Here is a 23,325-nt window from a genome sequence, read left to right as displayed (position 1 = left end):
ACCCAACTCTAAACCCCAGAGCCCAACTCTATCCCCAGACCAACTCTACTCCCCAGACCAACTCTATCCCCAGACCAACTCTATCCCCGACAACTCTACTCCAGCCCCGACCAACTCTATCCCAGACCAACTCTAAACCTCAGCCAAACTCTATCCCCAGACCAACTCTAAGCCCCAAGACCAACTCTATCCACCAGCCCAAACTCACCCCAGCCAACTCTAAACCCCAGCCCAACGCTAACCCAGCCCCAGACCACTCTATCCAGACCACTCATCCCCAGACCAACTCTATCCCCAGCCCCAGCCAACTCTATCCCGCAGACCAACTTCTATCCCCAGCCCCCAGACCAACTCTATCGCCCAGACCAACCCTCTATCCCCAGCCCAACTCATAACCCCAGCCCCAGACCGAACTCTATCCCCAGACCAACTCTATCCCCAGACCCAACTCTAACCCAGCCCAACTCTATCCCCAGCCCAACTCTAACCCCAGCCCAAACTCTAACCCAGCCCAACTCTTATCTCCAGCCCCAGACCAACTCTAACCCCAGCCCAACTCTATCCCCAGCCCAACTCTAACCCAGCCCAAACTCTAACCCCAGCCCCAGACCAACTCTATCCCCAGACCAACTCTATCCCAACCAACTCAACCCCAGCCCCAGACCAACTCTATCCCCAGACCAACTCTATCCCCAGACCAACTCTATCTCCAGCCCCAGACCAACTCTAACCCCAGCCAAACCTATCCCAGACCAAACTCTATCCCCAGCCCAACTCTATCTCCAGCCCCAGAACAACTCTATCCCCAGCCCAACTCTACCCCCAGCCCCAGACCAACTCTAACCCCAGCCCAAACTCTATCCCAGCCCCAGCCCAACTCTATCCCCAGCCCCAACCCTAACTCTATCCCAGCCCCAGACCAACTCTAATCCCAGCCCCAGCCCAACTCTATCCCAGCCCCAGACCAACTCATCCCCAGCCCCAGACCAACTCTATCCCAGCCCCAACTCTAACCCCAGCCCAACTCTATCTCCACAGCCCCAGACCAACTCTATCCACCAAACCACCCAGACTCTATCCCCAGCCCAACCAACTCTATCCCCACCCCAGACCAACTCTATCCCCAGCCCCAGACCAACTGCTATCCCCAGCCCCAACTCTAACCCCCAAGCCCCAGCCCAACTCTAACCCCAGCCCAACTCTATTCCCAGCCCCAGCCTAATTCTAACCCTAGCCCGCAGACCAACTCTACCCAGCCCCAGACCAAACTCTATCCCAGCCACAGACCAACTCTATCCCCAGCCCAACTCTAAACCCCAGCCATCCTCTCTCTTTCTGGGGCTGGGGTTAGAGTTGGGCTGGGGCTGGGGATAGAGTTGGGCTGGGGCTGGGGTTAGAGTTGGGCTGGGGCTGGGGCTCTAACCTTTATTCACAGCTCCCTCAGTAAATATATTTTTTTCTTATGGAGTGGAGCGTATACATCTTCAACGGAGGAGAAAAGGCAAAGTGGGCCAGCAAGCCTGGCTTTAATGGGATTAATGGAAAAATATGTCACGCTTAGCCCATGGAAAATAACACTCTTTTTTCACTAACAGACCGCAACAGAATTCACTTCAGTCTCAGTAAATCACCATTTCACACTATAAGATTTCAAACCAAACATTTCTGTAAAAGGATAAAACCATATGAGTCAATCAAAATATCTAACACACCAGATTTAATTCAATTTATGTCCTCATCGTGAGTTTATTTTAAAACTATTTTCAGTTTAATGTGCATGCCATTAATTCCACTATGAAAGGAACTTCATGCACCTTGCTCTGATTAACTTCTTCATTCAAAGAAAACAAATATATACATTTTATACATACAGGCATACCACTGTTGGAAGTGGATGCTTTACTCTATGTATATTAAAGATAGAAAAATATACAGCACCAGTCAAAAGATTGGACACACCTACTCATTCCAGAGTTTATATTCATTTTTTCTATTTTGTACAATGTAGAATAATAGTGAAGACATCAAAACTATGAAATACACATATGGAATCATGTAGTAACCAAAAAAGTGTTAAACAAATCAAAATATATTTATATTTGAGATTCTTCAAACTAGCAACCCTTTGCCTTGATGACAGCTTTGCACACTCTTGGCATTCTCTCAACCAGCTTCATGAGGTAGTCACCTGGAATGCATTTCAATTAACAGGTGTGTCTTGTTAAAAGTTAATTGTGGAATTTATTTCCTTCTTAATGCATTTTTTTTCTTTTACCTTTATTTAACTAGGCAAGTCAGTTAAGAACAAATTGTTATTTTCAATGATGGCCAGTGGGTTAACTGCCTCGTTCAGGGGCAGAACGACAGATTTTTACCTTGTCAGCTCAGGGATTCGATCTTGCAACCTTCCAACTCATCAGACCAAAGGGCAGATTTCTACTGGTCTAATGTCCATTGCTCGTGTTTCTAGGCCCAAGCAAGTCTCTTCTTCTTATTGATGTCCTTTAGTAGTGGTTCCTTTGCAGCAATTCGACCATGAAGGCCTGATTCATGCAGTGTCCTCTGAACATCTGATGATGAGATGTGTCTGTTGCTTGAACTCTGTGAAACATTTATTTGGGCTGTAATTTCTGAGGCTAGTAACTGTAATGAACTTATCCTCTGCAGCAGAGGTAACTCTGGGTCTTCCTTTCCTGTGGTGGTCCTCATGAGAGCCAGTTTCATCATAACGCTTGATGGTTTTTGCNCTCATCAGACCAAAGGGCAGATTTCTACTGGTCTAATGTCCATTGCTCGTGTTTCTAGGCCCAAGCAAGTCTCTTCTTCTTATTGATGTCCTTTAGTAGTGGTTCCTTTGCAGCAATTCGACCATGAAGGCCTGATTCATGCAGTGTCCTCTGAACATCTGATGATGAGATGTGTCTGTTGCTTGAACTCTGTGAAACATTTATTTGGGCTGTAATTTCTGAGGCTAGTAACTGTAATGAACTTATCCTCTGCAGCAGAGGTAACTCTGGGTCTTCCTTTCCTGTGGTGGTCCTCATGAGAGCCAGTTTCATCATAACGCTTGATGGTTTTTGCAACTGCACTTGAAGAAACTTTCAACGTTTTTGAAATGTTCCTGATTGACTGACCTTCATGTCTTAAAGTAATGATGGACTGTTGTTTCTCTTTGCTTTTTTGAGCTGTTCTTGCCTTAATATGGACTTGGTCTTTTACCAAATAGGGCTGTCTTCTGTATACCACCCCTACCTTGTCACAACAACTGATTGGCTCAAATGGGGGTGGCAGTGGGCGGCAGGTCGCCTAGTGGTTAGAGCTCGAATTGCTGCAAAGGAACCACTACTAAAGGACATCAATAAGAAGAAGAGACTTGCTTGGGCCTAGAAACACGAGCAATCTGTCCTTTGGTCTGATGAGTGCAAATTTAAGATTTTTGGTCCCAACCGCCGTGTCTTTGTGAGACGCAGTGTAGGTGAAGGGATGATATCTGCATGAGTGGTTCCCGCCGTGAACCATAGAGGAGGTGTGTTGGTGCGATGGTGCTTTGCTGGTCAAATCAAATCAAATTGTATTGGTCACGCACACACCCACCCACTCACACAGTTTACCCCGAGTGGTGGTAAAGGTGATGGAGTTGTTGGGGCTGCCAGCAGGTCCTTTGGTCATGGTCTTGACTGCAGACGACATGTGAGAACTGGTCTCTGGCTCCTCCACCTCCTCACTGCAAGGAAACATGGAAGAGAGGGTTAGTCATACCAGTCTGCCTGACACCTAACTCCAAGTCCTCCTGACTTCAGAGTCTGGAAAGGCTCCATGCTGTTGTAGGCAAGATGCGGCGATAATGAAGGGGGGGCTGTGCTTTTTACTGATTGGTTTTCCTCTGTCTATTTCTCACTCAAACACCCACAGGCACACAAAGCCCCCGAGCGTCGCCCTCTTCCAATACAACTGTTGGATTTTCAAATACAAAACAACGAAAGGTATCAAGCCCCCGAGGAGAAGAAAAAAAGGTTGGAGAGAACCAACCGAAGCTCAGGCCAACTTCTGTGTGAATACTGCACTAACAACAGACTCGTATCCAGACCAGTGTGTCACAGCTGTCCCTCGCTGTGTACTACAATAGTCATACCAGCTCACACACATCACGTTTCCACTATGTACAGCTCTAGTATCAGTTTCCCTCTCCGACAATCCTAACATTAAGCATTAGTGGGGAAAATGTTAAACTGACCCAAGATCAGTGTATAGGGGTAACTTCACCCTACTAGTAGCACCATTACATCATACATCTGGCGTTTTTTAGCGTTAATTGGTCACCAGAAAAAAACTAACTTTATAGTGCCCATAACTGTAGTATACTACATTTTGTTCACTCGGAAGTAGACGAGGTTCCCACTTCACGTCAAGACACATCCAAGAACACCAGAGTGCTGACGGAGGGGAGACACACCTCTTACCACCTAATGTCTTGTGCAGGCCTCCACTCTGCCTGATCACCCATTAAATGAGTCATCTATGAAGAGTCGCTGTGTGTGAGGAACTCAGATACTTGGGTGGGCCCAAAAAAAGGCACATTGAATACTACAGCCATGATGTACAGTAGTGCCATGCCAACTGCTGAAGTTGCTGAGGCTGGTTTTCTAGTCTGTTTCCACCATGTCTGCTTATGGCTCCCCGAGGAGCTGAGTGTTATGGCAACAGCGGCCGCCTTGGTTACGGAGATGAGGAGGTCAGTTGTCCACGGCGACTCAGCACTTGTGTATGGAGCTGGCATCACACCAAAGGAGCTGCTACTGTATGTTACCAGCTGCCCTGGCTCTGTATTGACACACTTCATTGAAACGCTGAAGCCAGCTCCACCATGGAATGATCCCTGCACAGCTGAACTGTATTGTGTAGTGTGAAGTTTCCCCTAGACGCTGATCTCGGTTCAGTTCAGCATTTCCCCCACTAATGGTTAAGGTTAGGATTGGGGGAGGGGAAGATCAAAATCAAATCAAATCAAATTTTATTCGTCACATGCGCCGAATACAATAGGTGTAGACCTTACAGTGAAATGCTTACTTACAAGCCCTTAACCAACAATTAAGTTTTAAGAAAAAATAAGTCTTTAGTAAAAAAGTAAAATTACAGTAGCAAATAATTAAAGAGCAGCAGTATAATAACAGTAGCGAGGCTATATACAGGGGTACCGGTACAGAGTCAATGTGGAGGCTATATACAGGGGGTACCGGTACAGAGTCAATGTGGAGGCTATATACAGGGGGTACAGGTACAGAGTCAATGTGGAGGCTATATACAGGGGGTACTGGTACAGAGTCAATGTGGAGGCTATATACAGGGGGTTACAGGTACAGAGTCAATGTGGAGGCTATATACAGGGGGTACCGGTACAGAGTCAATGTGGAGGCTATATACAGGGGTACGGTACAGAGTCAATGTGGAGGCTATATACAGGGGTACCGGTACAGAGTCAATGTGGAGGCTATATATAGGGGGTACTCAATGTGTGAGTCAATGTGCGGGGGCACCGGTTAGTTGACGTAATTGTGGTAATATGTACATGTAGGTAAGGGTAAAGTGACTATGCATAGATAATAAACAGAGAGTAGCAGAAGAGTAAAAGAGGGCGGAGGGGCAACGCAAATAGTCTGGGTAGCCATTTGATTAGCTGTTCAGGAGACTTATGGCTTGGGGGGTAGAAGCTAAGAACTCTTTTGGACCTGGACTTGGCGCTCCGGTACCGCGTGCTGTGTAGTAGCAGAGATAACAGTCTATGACTAGGATGGCTGGAGTCTTTGAAAACATTTTAGGGCCTTCTTCTGACACCGCCTGGTATAGAGGTCCTGGGTAGCAGGAAGCTTGGCCCCAGTGATGTACTTGGCCGTACCCACTACCCTCTGTAATTTCTTGCGGTCGGAGGCCGAGCAGTTGCCATACCAGGCAGTGATGCAACCAGTCAGGATGCTCTCGATGGTGCAGCTGTAGAACTTTTTGAGGTATCTGAGGACCCATGCAAAATATAGTCCACAATGATCTCTGATTGTAGATCTGTACCGAAGGGGAAAACTTCACCCCGGAGGTACTGTAGTGCTTGGACCTTTTTGCATCCTCGGCCTGAACCACACAATGTCTCCCTCATTGTTCACATGATGTCTGATGTGCACTTCTGTGTAGATACACTAAGGAGAGGATTCACAGAGAAAATACTGTAACACACACATACTAGCGCGTACACACATTAACTTTGTTATATTCATACACAATTCAATTCCATGTTTACCTAAAGATATAGACAGCATTGACAGGAGAGGAGAGGTTGGGGTCACCCAGATCAGTGACTGATTGGTGCCAGGAGACTCTTGGACAGAGAAGGAAGGGAGGATGAGGAATGAAAGAGAGAAACAGAGGAATTAAAAGGAAAATGAGGGGTGAAACAGTGATGACAGAATAGGATGCACACCACAGTGGGTTAAATGATGGTTATTCACACATGGTATAACGTTAAGTGGGTAAAATGATGGTATCACTTGGGTTACATACAGTGTGTAAATGATGGTTTTCACTGGTTATCTAAGTGGGTTAAATATGGTTATTCACATGGTTACCTACAGTGGTTAAATTAATGGTTATTCACCATGGTTACCTAGTGGGTTACATATGGTTTATTCCCATTGGTTACCTATGGTTAATTGATGGTTATTCACCATGGTTACCTACAGTGGGTTAGTTTATGGTTATTTCATCATGGTTACTAGTGGTTTTATTTATGGTTTCTCACCATGGTTTCCTACCAGTGGGTAGTTTAATGGTTATTCACCATGGTTACCTAGTCCCAAACAAATGTGTGTCACTGTGCTTAACTGTGTAGCTTCTTTCCTCGTAATATATTACTGAATCCAGATCCTCAAGTGACCGCGTGACAACGTCTCAGCCAGTAACGGTATAGAAAGAAGTATCCAATTTGATCGCACCAGTGGAGACATTTCAAGCTTTGAAGTAGGTTACGAAGCTCTCCCTTTTCCCCTGTTTAGTCTTTGGTGTCACATCGTTAACAGCAGTGGGAGCCAGTGGGCAAACACTGCACATGTAGTCAAAGAGAACACTTTAATTGGAAAGCCGGCTTGTGCCCAAGTTCGTTACATGAGAAATATTATCTGAGCAACACATTTCAAAATATCTAAGTAGTTAAACAAGAGGTGATCAATGTATCTCATAAACCAATGCCAACTACACAGGACTGTCATTCTAATAACAAAGCTCAGATGTCCAACTGCTTTCTCCTGATACCCCCTGCATACACCGACAACACACCGACACACCACACACACACACCCCCACGAAACACACCTACACACACCGACCACCGCACACACCGACACACACCGACACACACCACCGACACCACGACACCACACAACACGACACCGACACGACACACACCGAACATCACCGAAACACACACCGACACCACAACACACGACACACACCACACACACCCACACACACACACCACACACACACACACACACACACACACACACACACACACACACACACACACACACACACACACACAAACACACAACACAACACAACACACACGACACACAACACACACACAGCAACACGACACACACCACACACACACACACAACAAACACACACAACACACCACACACAACACACACACACACACACACACACACACACACACACACACACACACACACACACACACACCACACACACACACAGTATACACACCCACCACACACACACACAACACACACACACACACACACACACACACACACACACACACACACACACACACACACACTATACACCACACACAACACACACACACACACACACAACACACACACACACACACACACACACAAACAACAGTATACCCACGCGACAAGCAGTATATACACACACACACAGATGGACATGTATGAGCGTGGCTATTTCCTGGACAAATGTCAGATCTCACATACTGCCACACTTGTTCTAAACACTTCTGTATGCCTACTGTCACGTTTGAACTCAGCCAAAATGCGTCTCATGCCAAATTGTTTCGGCGGGATCATAGCTTGTCCGCAAGGTCTTCTCAGAGACACAACACGGCTGTCGCCATTTGCAGCGTGCTGAGGGAACTCGGCTGTTGTCAAGCGGCTAGCGAGCTGCATTTCAGAGGCGGTGGCTTTACAGTTCAACTCCCATAGACGGCTCTTTGTTGACACTAAGTAGGCTATTCCCAAATGCACACTAATCCCTATTTCGTACACTATTTAAAGTGTACTATGCAAGGGTGCACTACTTAGTACACTTTAAATAGTATATTAAATAGGGAATAGGGTGCCATTTGGGAATAGCCGAAGACTCTCAATCAATTCCAAATGAATCCTTAGCCCCTCATCTGTAGGCGCTCCTGTAGGTCTGAAAGGTTTTCAAAAGGGGTCATATGGAGCTTGATTTGATCTTTAATTTGACCTTGACTAGACCTCTTCTTAAAGGCTGGATGGAATTTCCACCATATTGCTAATATCTATTCGTGCTCTTCTGATCTAACAAGGTCGATATGGAGTCGAGGGAAAGAGCAGCGTTCTCTCTAGCTGCCTTTCGTTATGTATTTTTTTGTTTTGTTAGATACGGTTGTTAGTTAGTGACCCACGCTATAACATGCCGTCATGGGAAAATTGTGACATAAGTAATCAGTCATCGTTAATGGTTCATGTCAACAGCTCTTCAGTCTACAGGGTAGAGTGAGTGATCGCCATACATTACATCACACGATGATGTCACCCTCTACCTCTTGTTGTTGGGCAGGTGTAAGGCACTAACACTCCGACGCTTCTTCTTCCTCAGACGGAGGGGCGGGAGGGTGGTGATAGGCGTAATGAGCAAGGCATCCAATAGGGACTGAGAGACCGTCCCCTCAGGTGACCTGTGCGGGGTTCTTTTAACGAGGTAGTCATGGAAACACAAGGGGTTGACAGGACAGGAGAGGAGAGGAAAGGACAGGAGAGGACAGGACAGAAGAGGAGAGGACAGAAGAGGCCAGGACAGAAGAGGAGAGGACAGAAGAGGAGAGGACAGGACAGGAAGACATAATAAGGTAAGACAGGACAGGAGTCGAAAGAAGAGGAGAGGACAGAAGAGGACAGGACAGGACAGGACAGAAGAGGAGAGGACAGAAGAGGAGAGGGGAGGACAGAAGAGGAGAGAACAGGACAGGACAGGATAGGACAGGACAGAAGAGGAGAGAAGAGGACAGGAAGACATAATAATATAATACAGGACAGGATAGGAGAGGACAGGAGAGGACAGAAGAGGGGAGGGCAGGATAGGACAGGACAGAAGAGGACAGGAAGACATAATAAGATAAGACAGGACAGGAGAGGACAGGAGAGGAGAGGACAGAAGAGGAGAGAACAGGACAGGACAGGATAGGACAGGACAGAAGAGGAGAGAAGAGGACAGGAAGACATAATAAGATAAGACAGGACAGCAGAGGAGAGGACAGAAGAGGAGAGGACAGGACAGGACAGGAAGACATAATAAGGTAAGACAGGACAGGAGAGGAGAGGACAGAAGAGGAGCGGACAGGACAGAAGAGGAGATGACAGGACAGTAAAACAGGAAGACAGGGGGACAGGAGGAGGGCATAAGAAGGTGGGACCGACAGGGTGAAGGGAACAGCTAGGACTGATGAATTCAGTGATGAATGCAGATCCACATTTACAATGACTAAAATCATTCAAGAATACATCCTAAATTGAATGCATCTACTATGATCACTAAACCTCAGGTTAGCAACCTTTATACTCTTGCTCGCACACACACACACACGCACGCACACACGCACACACAGCACTGAGCTTTACCTGGCCTGTAAACCAATAACAGTAGAATGGGACCGTATAGCCAGAGTCGGTGCACTAGGGGTGAGGGCCGGTGGGCAGGGACCACCTCGAGGGAGGAACTCCAGTGGGTTCAACAGGAGCTCTCGCCTGCACCCATAGAACAGAGGAAAGGGGGCAGCAGACTTTACACTGATAAGGACACTGGGACAGAGTAGACTGGTATGATTCCCGTACCTCACTGGCTTTGGGGAGAGTAGTGGCTGTACTGCAGAGGAGCTGGGAGGGACACAGAGATAAGAGGATGGATGGAGAAGCATACTGTCAATGAAGGGTTTCTTTCCTACTGTATATAGAGCCACTTGTCCAGAGAAACAAGTGCTTTATACTGTAGGCACATAATGAGAAGATCCTCTGGAGTGTGTGCTCATATCATCACTGTTTGTATCAAGAGTCTTAGAGTAGGAGGGCTGATCTAGGATCAGTGTAGCGATGCTGATCTAGGATCAGTGTAGCAGTGGTGATCTAGGATTAGAGTTGAAGGGCTGATCTAGGATCAGTGTATTAGTGCTGATCTAGGATCAGAGTAGCAGGGCTGATCTAGGATCAGAGTAGCAGAGCTGATCTAGGATCAGTGTAGCAGGGCTGATCTAGGATCAGTGTAGCAGGGCTGATCTAGGACCAGTGTAGCAGGGCTGATCTAGGATCAGTGTAGCAGGGCTGATCTAGGATCAGTGTAGCAGGGCTGATCTAGGATCAGTGTAGAGGTTCTGATCTAGGATCAGTGTAGCGGTGCTGATGTAGGATCAGTGTAGCAGTCCTGATCTAGGATCAGTGTAGGAGGGCTGATCTAGGATCAGTGTAGCAGTGCTGATCTAGGATCAGTGTATTAGTCCTGATCTAGGATCAGTGTAGCAGTCCTGATCTAGGATTAGGTCTCCCCATCCAATCTTATTCAAATCAAATCGATGTTTATTAGTCGGATACACAGGGTTGCAGATGTTATCGCAGGTGCAGTGGAATGCGTATGTTTCTAGCTTCAACAGTGCAGTAATAATACCTAGTGATACAGAACAATACACACACAATCCAAACAGTAAACCAAAAAAAATTACGAATATCAGAACGAGCAATGTCAGAGTCCGGAGTATAAATATAGATACACTTACTGTACAAAACATTAGGAACACCTGCTCTTTCCATGACATAGACTGACCAGGTGAATCCAGGTGAAAGCTATGATCCCTTATTGATGTCACCTGTTAAATCACTTCAATCAATGTTGATGAAGGGGAGGACCCGTTTTTTTCAATTTTCGCCTAAAATGACATACCCAAATCGAACTACCTGTAACTCAGGCCCTGAAGCAAGGATATGCATATTATTGGTACCATTTGAAAGGAAACACTTTGAAGTTTCTGGAAATGTGAAAGGAATGCAGGAGAATATAACACAATAGATTTGGTAAAAGATAATACAAAGAAAAAAACAATTGTTCTTCATTTATTACTCCAGCCCAGCTGCAATTTAGATTTTGGCCACTAGATGGCAGCAGTGTATGTGCAAAGTTTTAGACTGATCCAATTATCCATTGCATTTCTGTTCAAAATATTGTATCAAGACTGCCCAAATGTGCCTAATTGGTTTATTAATAGCTGTTCATGTTCAAAACTGTGCCTCTCCTCAAACAATAGCATGGTATTATTTTACTGTAATAGCTACTATAAATTGGACAGTGCAGTTAGATTAACAAGAATTTAAGCTTTCTGACAATATCAGATATGTCCATGTCCTGGGAAATTTTCTTGTTACTTTAAACCTCATGCTAATCGCATTAGCGCAAGTTAGCTCAATGTCCCGCAGGGGACCCACCGATCTTGAAGAAGATTTATTAAAGAAGGATTTTTAAGCCTTGAGACAATTGAGACATGGATTGTATATGTGTGCCATCCAGAGGGTGATTGACAAGATGGCGCTGACAGACCTGGACACCCTGTTCTTGGCACCAAATCAACTTTGCAATGACATCTGATCCCTTGACTTTTTCCACATTTTGTTACGTTACTTTGTTGAAACACCTTTGGCAGAGATTACAGCCTTCTTGAGTATAACGATACAAGCTTGGCACACCTGTGTTTGGGGAGTTTCTCCCATTATTTTCTGCAGATCCTCTCAAGCTCTGTCAGATTGGATGGGAAACGTTGCGACACAGCTATTTTCAGGTCTCTCCAGAGATGTTCGATCGGGTTCAAGTCTAGGCTCTGGCTGGGCCACTCAAGGACATTCAGAGACTTGTCCCGAAGCCACTCCTGCGTTGTCTTGGCTGTGTGTTAGGGTTGTTGTCCTGTTGGAAGGTGAACCTTTGCCCCAGTCTGAGGTCCTGAGTGCTCTGGAGCAGGTTTTCATCAAGGATCTCTCTGTACTTTGATCCGTTCATCTTTCCCTCGATCCTAACTAGTCTCGCAGTCCCTGCCGCTGAAAAAAATCACCACAGCATGATGCTGCCACCACCATGCTTCACCATAGTGATAGTGCCAGGTTTCCTCCAGATGTGACACTTGGCATTCAGGCCAAAGAGTTAAATCTTAGTTTCATCAGACCAGAGAATCGTGTTTCTCATGGTCTGATAGTCTTTAGGTACCTTTTGGCAAACGGCAAGCGGGCTGTCATATGCCTTTTACATCTGGCCACTCTACCATAAAGGCCTGAATGGTGGAGTGCTGGAGAGATGATTGTCGTTCTGGAAGGTTCTTCCATCTCCACAGAGGAACTCTGGAGCTCTGTCAGAGTGACCATCAGGTTCTTGGTCACCTCCCTGACCAAGACCCTTCGCCCCTGATTGCTCAGTTTGGTCGGGCGGCCAGCTGTAGGAAGAGTCTTGGTGGTTCCAAACTTCTTCCATTTAAGAATGATGGAGGTCACTGTGTTCTTGGGGACCTTCAATGCTGCAGAAATCTTTTGGTACCCTTCCCCAGATCTGTGCCTCGACACAATCCTGTCTCTGAGCTCTACGAACAATTCCTTCAATCTCATGGATTGGTTTTTTCTCTGACATGCACTGCCAACTGTGGGACCTTATATAGACAGGTGTGTGCCTTTCCAAATCATGTCCAATCAGTTGAATTTACCACATGTGGTGTCCAATCAAGCTGTAGATACATCTCAAGGATGATCAATGGAAACAGGATGCACCTGAGCTCAATTTTGAGTCTCATAGCAAAGGGTCTGAATACTTATGTAAATAAGTTATTTCTGTTTTAAAATATTGTATAAATTTGCAAACATTTCTAAAAACCTGTTTTTGCTTTGTCATTATGGGCTATTGTGTGTAGATTGATGAGGAAAAACATTTATTTAATCCATTTTAATATAAGGCTGTAACGTAACAAAATGTGGGAAAAGTAAAGGGGTATACTTTCCTGTATGTATATGCGACCATCATTTTTTAAATTTGATTTGATTTGAAGACAAAATATTTAAGTGCCTCTGAACGGGGTATGGTAGTAGGTGCCAGGCATGTCAGTTGAGTGTCAAGAACTGCAACGCTGCTGGGTTTTTCACAACATCCAGCCAACTTGACACAACTGTGGGAAGAATTGGAGTCAATATGGGCCAGCATCCCTGTGGAACGCTTTCAACACCTTGTAGAATCCATGACCTGACGAATTGAGGCAAAAAGGGGTGCAACTCAATATTAGGACGGTGTTCCTAATGTTTTGTACACTCAGTGTATATATTATATTATATAATATATATATATATATATATATATATATATATATATATATATATATATATATATAATGGTGTGTATAGACAGTATGGACAGATAGAATAAAAAAGGTGTTGTACAGCAGTAGTTATATTTGATAAGCCATGACTAGAATACAGTATATACATATGAAGTGGGGTAAAACAGTATGTAAACATTATTAAAGTGACCAGTGTTCCATTATTAAAGTGACCAATGTTCAATGACTCTATGTACATAGGGCAGCAGTCTCTAAAGTACAGGTAGAGTACCGGGTGGTAGTCGGCTAGTAACAGTGACTAAGGTTCAGGGCAGGGTACTGGGAGGCTAGTAACAGTGACTAAGGTCAGGGCAGGGGTACTGGGACGCTAGTAATAGTGACTAAGGTTCAGGGCAGGGTACTGGAGGAGGCTAGTAACAGTGACTAAGGTTCAGGGCAGGGTACTGGGGAGGGCTAGTAACAGTGACTAAGGTTCAGGGGCAGGGTACTGGGGGAGGCTAGTAACAGTGACTAAGGTTCAGGGCAGGGTACTGGGCGGAGGCTGGCTAGTGGTGACTGTTTAACAGTCTGATGGCCTGAAGATAGAAGCTGTTTTTCAGTCTCTCGGCCCCAGCGTTGATGCACCTGTACTGTCTCTTCCTTCTAGATGGTAGCGAGGTGAACAGGCAGTGGCTCGGGTGGCTGAGGTCCTTCGTTATTATCTAAAAGGCCAAACTGATCCTAGATCAGCACACATTACTAATCTGAGATGTATTATGTCTCTGAATTATTATCTAAAAAGCCAAACTGATCCTATATCAGCACACGACTAATCTGAGATGCACTATGTCTCTGCAGTGTTTACCCGGGGTAGACATAGGTTCTAAACTGTAATTTTGTTACAAGGGGTTGATACTTTAACCCCAGTGTTTTCTAGAGCTGTGGTCCAAGGCCTTAACGTACATTCCTCTACTAACGCCCTGCATCAATGTTCATTGAGAAAGTCTCACTAAAGCCCTGGACCAAGGCTAAACCAATCACATGTTTCTGCTGTTCTGACCTCACCTGGTCAACCTTCCAATGGGAGGAAAATAATGAATGGTGCTTGCTGACTGAGGGCTTTTTATGATCAATTTCACAATAATTAGTTTTGCGTTGTTGTACCTGTGCATAGGTGAGAGAGGAGCCGTATGTATATGGTCTGTAGTAGAGGAGAAGTCATTGTGATGGACATCACTAGCTTCCCAATCCCACCCAATGGCTTGAATATCTCCTAGGTCACCATCGCCCTCTAGCGGTGTCAAAAGGGAACTGCTAGAGGAATGAAAAAGGAACATGTGGAACATGATAGAGCCACATACCCTGATCATAACGTTTGTGCTTCACCATTCCATATATATATATATATATATATAGATATATAATCATCAAATCAAATTTTATTTGTCATGTGTTTTGTAAACAACAGGTGTAGACTAACAGTGACATGCTTAATTATGGGTTCTTTTCCAACAATGCAGAGTTAAAAATAAAGATACAAAAATATACATATACAGCACCAGTCAAATGTCTGGACACACCTACTCTCTCAAAGGTTTTCTTTATTTTTACTATTTTCTACATTGTAGAATAATAGCGCAGACATCAGCACTATGAAATAACACATATGGAATCATGTACTGTAGGTAAGGGTAAAGTGACTAGGCAACAGGATAGATGATAGACTGAGCTGTAACAGCAGCGTATGTGTGAGAAAGTGTGTGTGCGGCATCAGTATACATGTGCGCGCATGTTATGTGTGTGTCTGTGGACGTATGCTGTGTGTGTGTGTGTGTCTGTCTATGTGTGTGTGCGGCATCAGTATACATGTTACACACATGTTATGTGTGTGTCTGTGGACGTATGCTGTGTGTGTGTCTGTCTGTGTGTTTGTTGTGGTGTCAGTGTAGGTGTGTTAGTCCAGTGTGTGTGCATAGAATCAGTGCCGGAGAGTTAAAAAAGGGTAAATGCAGGTAGTCCGGGTAACCATTTGATTAGCTATTTAGCAGTCTTGTTTAGCAGTCATGGCTTGGGGGTAGAAGTTGTTCAGGGTCCTGTTGGTTTCAGACTTGGTGCACTGGTGTCGTGCTATAACAGAGGGAACAGTCTATGGCTTGGGTGGCTGGAGTCTTTGACAATCTTTTGTGCCTTCCTCTGACACCGCCTGGTATAGAGGTCCTGGATGGGAGCTCGACCCCAGTGATGTACTGGGTGGTATGCACTAGCCCCTGTAGCGACTTGCGGTCGGGTGCATTGCAGTTTCCGTACCAAGCGGTAATGCAGCCAGTCAAGATGCTCTCAATGGTGTGTAACAGGGTTGAAATAGATATCCTTAAGTGGTGTGAGTTTTGTCATAATTAAGCAGCCAGGTTATGTATATGTATGAACAGTTGTGGCGACACCTGCTGTATTGTTTTTGTAACTGCATCTCTGTGATCACGCAGCATCCAGCCGAAGAGTTGTTAAACTTTGATGGAGGTATGTATCGTGCTCCATGCTGCACCCAGTGTTTTAACTTTTAAAAAGATATCTGATGTATGTTAGGCTGAAAACTATATTGTTTTGTAATCACTATCGATGTGGACATGTTATGTGATAGTGTTACAGAGTCGTGTCCTGTATTTACAATTTAATGGACATTTACAAAGTTAGCACGTTGCTGTACGCTAAAGGCTAGCTAGCGTCTGTCCTGTACTTTCCTTGCTACATTTATTTTTATTTCATGTCACTCAGATTTCATGACGGATTTGCAGTTGCTCTGAAGTTGACACATTGTGTTGTATGTCTGCAGAATAAACCGTGGAAGAGAACAGCACTGTGTCCTGTGTCGATGAGCCATATGAGAGCCGGTACAGGTGCAGCTGTAGAACGTGTTCAGGATCCTTACATGCTGACCACATCGCTCGCGTTGCAAAATAAATGTAAACATACATGTTATTCAATTATTGCATCCACACTGCTTGCGCACACAAACGAGCGTCTGCGTTGCCAATCGCTAAAATAGAAGTCAGTTCTATTTGTGACGCTGAACGTGGGCCAAGTCCTGCCTCTCCCATCTCCTCATTGGTTTATAGAAGCAGATACCCACGTACCATCTCCTCATTGGTTATACCCACGTGGGTGATTGAAAGATGAATGAAAGTTAGATGCCAATTGCCATATAACGTCCAAAGAAGAAAAAGCCTGGAAGGAGGAGAGATGACTAAAAACGATTCTGTTGACCGTTTTATGTGTGGATTAATTGTTGGAGTAGAGGACCAGGTGCATTTTAGGTAAAATAACAACTCAACGTTTGTATCCCAGGACAAATTAGCTAGTAAGAGCAAGCTAGCAACAGCAAGCTAGCTAAATAGGACAAATTAGCTAGCAACTGCAAGCTAGCCAGTTAAATTCAAATCAAATTGTATTAGTCAAATGCACCGAATACAACAGGTGACCTTACAGTGAAATGCTTACTTACGAGCCCCTAACCTCTGTTAACAATTACAAATAAATACGAATAAGAAATAAAATTAACAAGTAATTAAAGAGCAGCCGTAAAATAACAATTGCAAGACTATATACAGGGAGGTACCGGTACAGAGTCAATGTGCGGGGGTACCAGTTAGTTGAGGTAATATGTACATGTGCGTAGAGTTATTAAAGTGACTATGCATAGATGATAACAACAGGGAGTAGCACGGTGCAAAAGATGAGGGGGGGGGGCAATGCAAATAGTCTGGATAGCCATTTGATTAGATGTTCAGGAATCTTATGGCTTATGGATCGCGTTTGTGTGGGGGGGACAAAACCAATTTGCGCACGATGGCGCACATCCTCGCTCGGTTTGGATACGGTGTTAGGGACCATGCAAAATCCTTCCCGGCCTCCTGATGGGGAAGAAACGTTTTCGTGCCCTTTTCACAACTATGTAGAAAATAGTAAAATAAAGAAAAACTCTGGAATGAATAGGTGTGTCCAAACTTTTGCCTGGTACTGTACATACCCAAAAATGCTAACCACCTTTGTTATTGTAATAGGGAGCGGTAAGCATTTTTTTTTGGGGGGGGGGGTTATGATATTTGTGCGTCTGTAACTTTCTCACTTATCATTATTCATATTTCATTCAGGATTATCCGTAACCATGGTAATATCCACATTAATGTAGAAGTGTTTAGAAACATATGATATTCTTATTTACAATAAAAGTGACGTCAAAATGGCAAAATACATGATTTACCATTCCTTTGTATTGGGGACAAAATGATCTGAAACAACCATAACAAACATCAAATGCATCCAACAAATGTGTAGAAGTCACCAGCTTGATGTAGTCATTGGTGCTATGAATATGGGACCAAATACTAAACTTTTTACTACTTAAATACACATATTGGTGAATTTGTCCCAATACTTTTGGTCCTCTAAAATGGGGGAACTATAAACAAAAAGTTCTGTAATTTCTAAACTATTCACCCGATATGGATGAAAGTACCCTCAACTTAAAGCTGACAGTCTGCACTTTAACCTCATAGTCATTGTATCATTTCAAATCCAAAGTGTGGAGTACAGAGCCAAAACAACAGCAAAATGTATCACTGTCCCAGTAGTCTTGGAGCTCACTGTATGTCCACAAAGGGACAGTACAGAGTGAGGAGTCGAAAGGTCAAAGGTGAAAAGGTCAGCAGTCAGAGAGTGGATGAGTGTGACTGTGCCTGACCGGGCCATCGTTTGTCTCAGCTATAATGGGAGAACTATTGTCCGAGAGAAGAAGAAGAAGATAGAAAGGGAGACAGGGAAAGGGGGAAACGAAGGCTTCGTAACTTTATTGAAACATCATGACAACTCATGATGACATCACATTCCAAGCACATAACAGAAGTTGAGGCTAATATACCCTATACATAATGTAATGTATTAAATAGATTCTCCGGTACGTTCGTATACTTTTTAGCCAGTAGTTCTGAAAGTAGCGCTCACGAGCCAAAAGTGTTTCCCGAAGATTGCGTACTATGTCACATATGTGCACCATGTCATTCTCTCTCTCTCTCTCTCTCTCTCTCTCTCTCTCTCTCTCTCTCTCTCTCTCTCTCTCTCTCTCTCTCTCTCTCTCTGCTGTGGGTGCATGATGTGGCTCTTGCTATAATTTTAGTTGTCATCACAATACATGGTCTTATAAGTTATAAAAACTCAATCCCAGGGATGAAATGATACAAGCAAAAGCAATCTGTTTCTAACAATAATACAACTTTTTTTCTCCAGAAAAACGTCCCATTTGTCTTCCAAGAGTGTCTGAATACCTTTCACAGAAAACACTTCTCCAGGACATGCCAGAGTAGGAGTGCTGATCTAGGATCAGTTCCCTGCTGTCTTATTCAGAGGGGAGGAGACAGGTTAAAGAAGGATTTTTAAGCCTTGTGACAATTGAAACATGTATTGTGTATGTGTGCCATTCAGAGGTTGAATGGGCAAGACAAAATATTTAAGTGCACTTTGAATGGGGTATGGTAGTAGGTGCCAAGCGCACCGGTTTGAGTGCGTCAAGAACTGCAACGCTGCTGGGGTTTTCACACTCAAGAGTTTCCTGTGTGTATCAACAATGGTCCACCACCCAAAGGACATCCAGCCAACATGACACGACTGTGGGAAGTATAGTAGTCAACATGGGCCATCATCCTCGTGGATTGCTTTCGACGCCTTGTAGAGTCCATGCCCCAAAGAATTGAGGCTGTTCTGCGGGTGTTCCTAATGTTTTGTATCCTCAGTGTATGTACTTAATATGTTTGATTATTCTGTTAACCACCGCAGCAGGCACACTGTAGCAGTCCAACCCTGTAATCAAGGGTCCTCTGCCCAAAAACGGTCCACTTTTTGTTGGCAGTGTCCGTTTTAATTGAATACCCAACAGTACACATACATACAGGAGGAATCTACACCACAATGGAAATAACCCTTATTGTTTTATTGTGTTTTATCCCCAGTAATATTGTGTGTCACGTGGCTGGAGCAACTTCTACTTTTAATGGTCACATGATATAGTACAACCAACCAATCAGACAGTCAACCAATCAACCATCAGTAGACACTGTATCAGGTTTCAAACATGACCCAACTGTTACATTAAGATATTGCACCTCTCTGAAGAGCTATATACTACAGAGCATTGTACTATAGAAGAATATACTATAGACCATTATACTATAGATAAATATACTATAGACCATTATACTATAGATAAATATACTATAGACCATTATACTATAGATAAATATACTTTAGACCATAATACTATAGATAAATATACTATATAAATATACTATAGACCATTATACTATAGATACATATACTATATAAATATACTATAGACCATTATACTATAGATAAATATACTATAGACCATTATACTATAGATAAATATACCACAGACCATTATACTCTAGATAAATATACTACAGACCATTATACTATAGATAAATATACTACAGACCATTATACTGTAGATACATATACTATGGAAGAATATATTATAGAGGAATATACTGTGAGATTGTGAGCCAAACTGGGTAGTAAAATTAGACGGGACACAGTCGATGACATTTGGGATGGCAGTTGTGCTCTAGGCTAATACGCACGCACACACACACACACACACATGGCAACCCGCAAGGTCTGAGTAAGAGCCCCTCCCCCAACCAAATTAATTATTTTCTTTAAGAAAAAAAGAAAAAAACATAGGACAGAGAACTGTTTTATAGATAATCTGGTGCTATTTTACACATTCTGCCACGAGGCTGAGAGAAAAATATAATTTCCTGTGATTCAAAAAAAATTCATTGCTTATGAAATCTTCATACGCTATCTGGGGGGCACGATCTCCAGAGGGACCCAACCCAAAAAGCTTGGGGGGCCCCTGCCTTGCGGGGGCTGCGGGGGGTGTGTACTACACCAGTGACACACTCACACAAACAGAGGGCACTATTGGAGGGTAAGGACGTTGAGTGTGCGTGCAGACACCCCGTGATGCCAGTCTCTCAGCTTGGTGTATTTCGGTCCGATCACCTGGGTGTTCACCTTTTTCGCTCTGCCACCCACCCGGGAAGGAGTGAGGAGAGAGAGGAGAGGGAGAGAGGAGGAGGGAGAGAGGAGAGAGGAGAGAGGGAGTGAGGAGAGGAGAGAGGGAGAGGGAGTGAGGAGAGGGAGTGGGGAGAGGAGTGAGGAGAGGAGAGAGGGAGAGGTTTTGAGTGAGGAGAGGGAGTGAGGAGAGAGGAGGAGAGAGAGGGAGTGAGGAGTGAAGAGAGTGAGTGAGGAGAGAGGAGAGATGGTTGAGGAGAGAGGGAGTAAGAGAGAGGAGAGCGGAGTGAGGAGAGAGGAGAGAGGAGTGAGAGAGGGAGTGAGGAGAGGAGAGAGGGAGTGAGGAGAGGGAGAGAGGGAGAGAGGAGTGAAGAGAGGAGTAGAGGAGAGGAGGGAGAGGGAGAGGGAGTGAGGAGAGGAGTGAGGGAGAGAGGGGTGAGAGGGAGTGAGGAGAGGGAGAGAGGGAAAGAGGAGTAAGAGAGGAGTGAGGAGAGATGGTTGAGGAGAGAGGGAGTAAGGAGAGAGGAGTGATGAGAGAAGGGAGAGGAGTGAGGAGAGAGGGAGAGAGGAGAGAGGGCGAGTGACGAAGAAAGTTAAGAAGAGGAAGAGAAAAGAAAACGAGAATATGAATAAAACTATATATGGAAATCTAAACTCAAGTTGTAGAAGCTATGCCATGATGCCACTTTATGATGCGCTAAAGACACTGTTATGGATACGTCATGAGCAACACTTCAAGTGTTACCGAAAGCTGAATTAAGGACAAATGGATGATAATGGAATGAGTTGCTGGTCACAACAATCCAGGAAGCATGATCACATCACACACGGGTGAGCATTCCAAATAGACCAACAGGCCCTGGTCAAAAGCAGTGCACTATACAGGGAATAGGATGCCATTTGGGACGGAATCAAGAAGCCATGCACATCCCGTCATGAAGATGCTTCTATAAGGAAAGACAGTGGTCATTATTCACTTGAACACGTTAATGACCACAGCATGATCAAGCACTGCCATATCCACGTGAATACCAAGACAAAACTGCAAGGCGACCGCAAATCATGACCACAGCACTATAATCACCTAACCACCACAGACTGCACCACGGTCATGCTCACAAGAAAACCACAGAAAGCAACACACACACACACACACACACAGAGGTAGGTTGTCGAACATACTGTAGTATATATTGTTACATTTGGAAAACACATTATTTTGGAGGACCTCATCTATAACTCTGTTCTCTCATGGGAAAACCAAATCCACTACAGCCAGTCCACACTGCAGGGTGACGTTTCCCCTAGGTACAGATCTAGGATCAGCTTCCCCTCCCCAATCCTAACCTTAACAAATATTAGGAAAAATGCAAAACTCACCCAAGATTTGCATCTTGTTGTGGGTTGATGCCAGCCACTAGGCCCGCCCCAGAGCCACATTCACTACAACTATGCTAAGCACAGGCCCAGAGCCACATTCACTACAACTATGCTAAGCACAGGCCCAGAGTCAGACCTCTCAGATTGAAACAGTTTACTGTAGCTCTGGCTACGCCAGGTTTATCTCAAGTGGCTTCCTCCCTCTAATTTGGCGGTCAACTAAGCATGCAGGAGTTACTGTAACAGGATTTGGGCATTTGGGATAGTGTGTGTGTGTTTAGATATCAACAAGATGAATGCCCCATGTGACTACCGAATGCCCATTGTGACTACTAGATGCCCCTTATGACTACGGAATGCCCCATGTGACTACGGAATGCCCCATGTGACTACGGAATGCCCCATGTGACTACTGAATGCCCCGTGTGACTACGGAATGCCCCATGTGACTACGGAATGCCCCATGTGACTACCGAATGCCCCATGTGACTACCGGATGCCCCATGTGACTACCGGATGCCCCATGTGACTACTGAATGCCCCATGTGACTACTGGATGCCCCATGTGACTACTGAATGCCCCATGTGAACTACTGAATGCCCCATGTGACTACTGAATGCCCCATGTGACTACCGGATGCCCCGTGTGATTATTAGATTCCACACGCAACCCCATCATCCAAATAGTAACTGTAACGACAACAACAACAACAGCACATCCATGCAAATTAAGACCACCGCATTAAGAGCAGACCAACCAAGAGAGAGATCATCAAGCACTTACTTTGTCTTGTTTCTCGAATCGCTCCTCTGTGCTTGCTCTACATAGGAGAGAAGAACATAACATAGCGTCACTCCACTCGTCAGCACTTTTTGAATATATTGACATTAATAGGTCCATAGAAATATAATTACTAGAAGGGGTGTCTTCAATGAGTCAATGAGGCCTTAATTGGTGGACCATTGAAAGTACAGAAGGAAGTGTCCCCGTTAACCAAAAAGTAGCGCAGGAAGTACATTTTTCAAATTGTGCTCGCTCAATAGTAAACTAAACTGCTATTACATAAGTGTTAATTTAAAAAAGCCCCTTCTAGTAATTATCCTGTATTTCTATGAATAGAACTCTACTCCTTAGGTAGAACCTAATAAAGTAAGCTACTGCATTATCACACAATGACCATCGATGACACAAGCATGAGAATGATTTTTGGTTTTGTAGTGTAATTCTATCATGCATTTGATAGGCCTGT

At 44.5% G+C, this 23,325-nt stretch overlaps 1 protein-coding gene across 1 annotated transcript in view; it reads right to left on the bottom strand.

Moving 5' to 3' along the window:
* pdlim5a (PDZ and LIM domain 5a) overlaps nt 1–23,325 on the bottom strand; it is an 88,147-nt gene that overhangs the window by 13,295 nt on the left and 51,527 nt on the right. The window contains 5 exon segments of the mRNA XM_070446860.1: nt 3,603–3,724; nt 6,287–6,364; nt 8,825–9,714; nt 10,145–10,154; nt 22,860–22,896. Of these exon segments, the coding sequence (XP_070302961.1) occupies nt 3,603–3,724; nt 6,287–6,364; nt 8,825–9,714; nt 10,145–10,154; nt 22,860–22,896 (1,137 nt within the window).

Source organism: Salvelinus sp. IW2-2015, linkage group LG15 (genome assembly GCF_002910315.2).
Source record: "Salvelinus sp. IW2-2015 linkage group LG15, ASM291031v2, whole genome shotgun sequence".
NCBI lineage: Eukaryota > Metazoa > Chordata > Actinopteri > Salmoniformes > Salmonidae > Salvelinus > Salvelinus sp. IW2-2015.
Note: the sequence above shows the minus strand (reverse complement) of the source record. Positions and strands in the feature narration are given on the sequence as shown.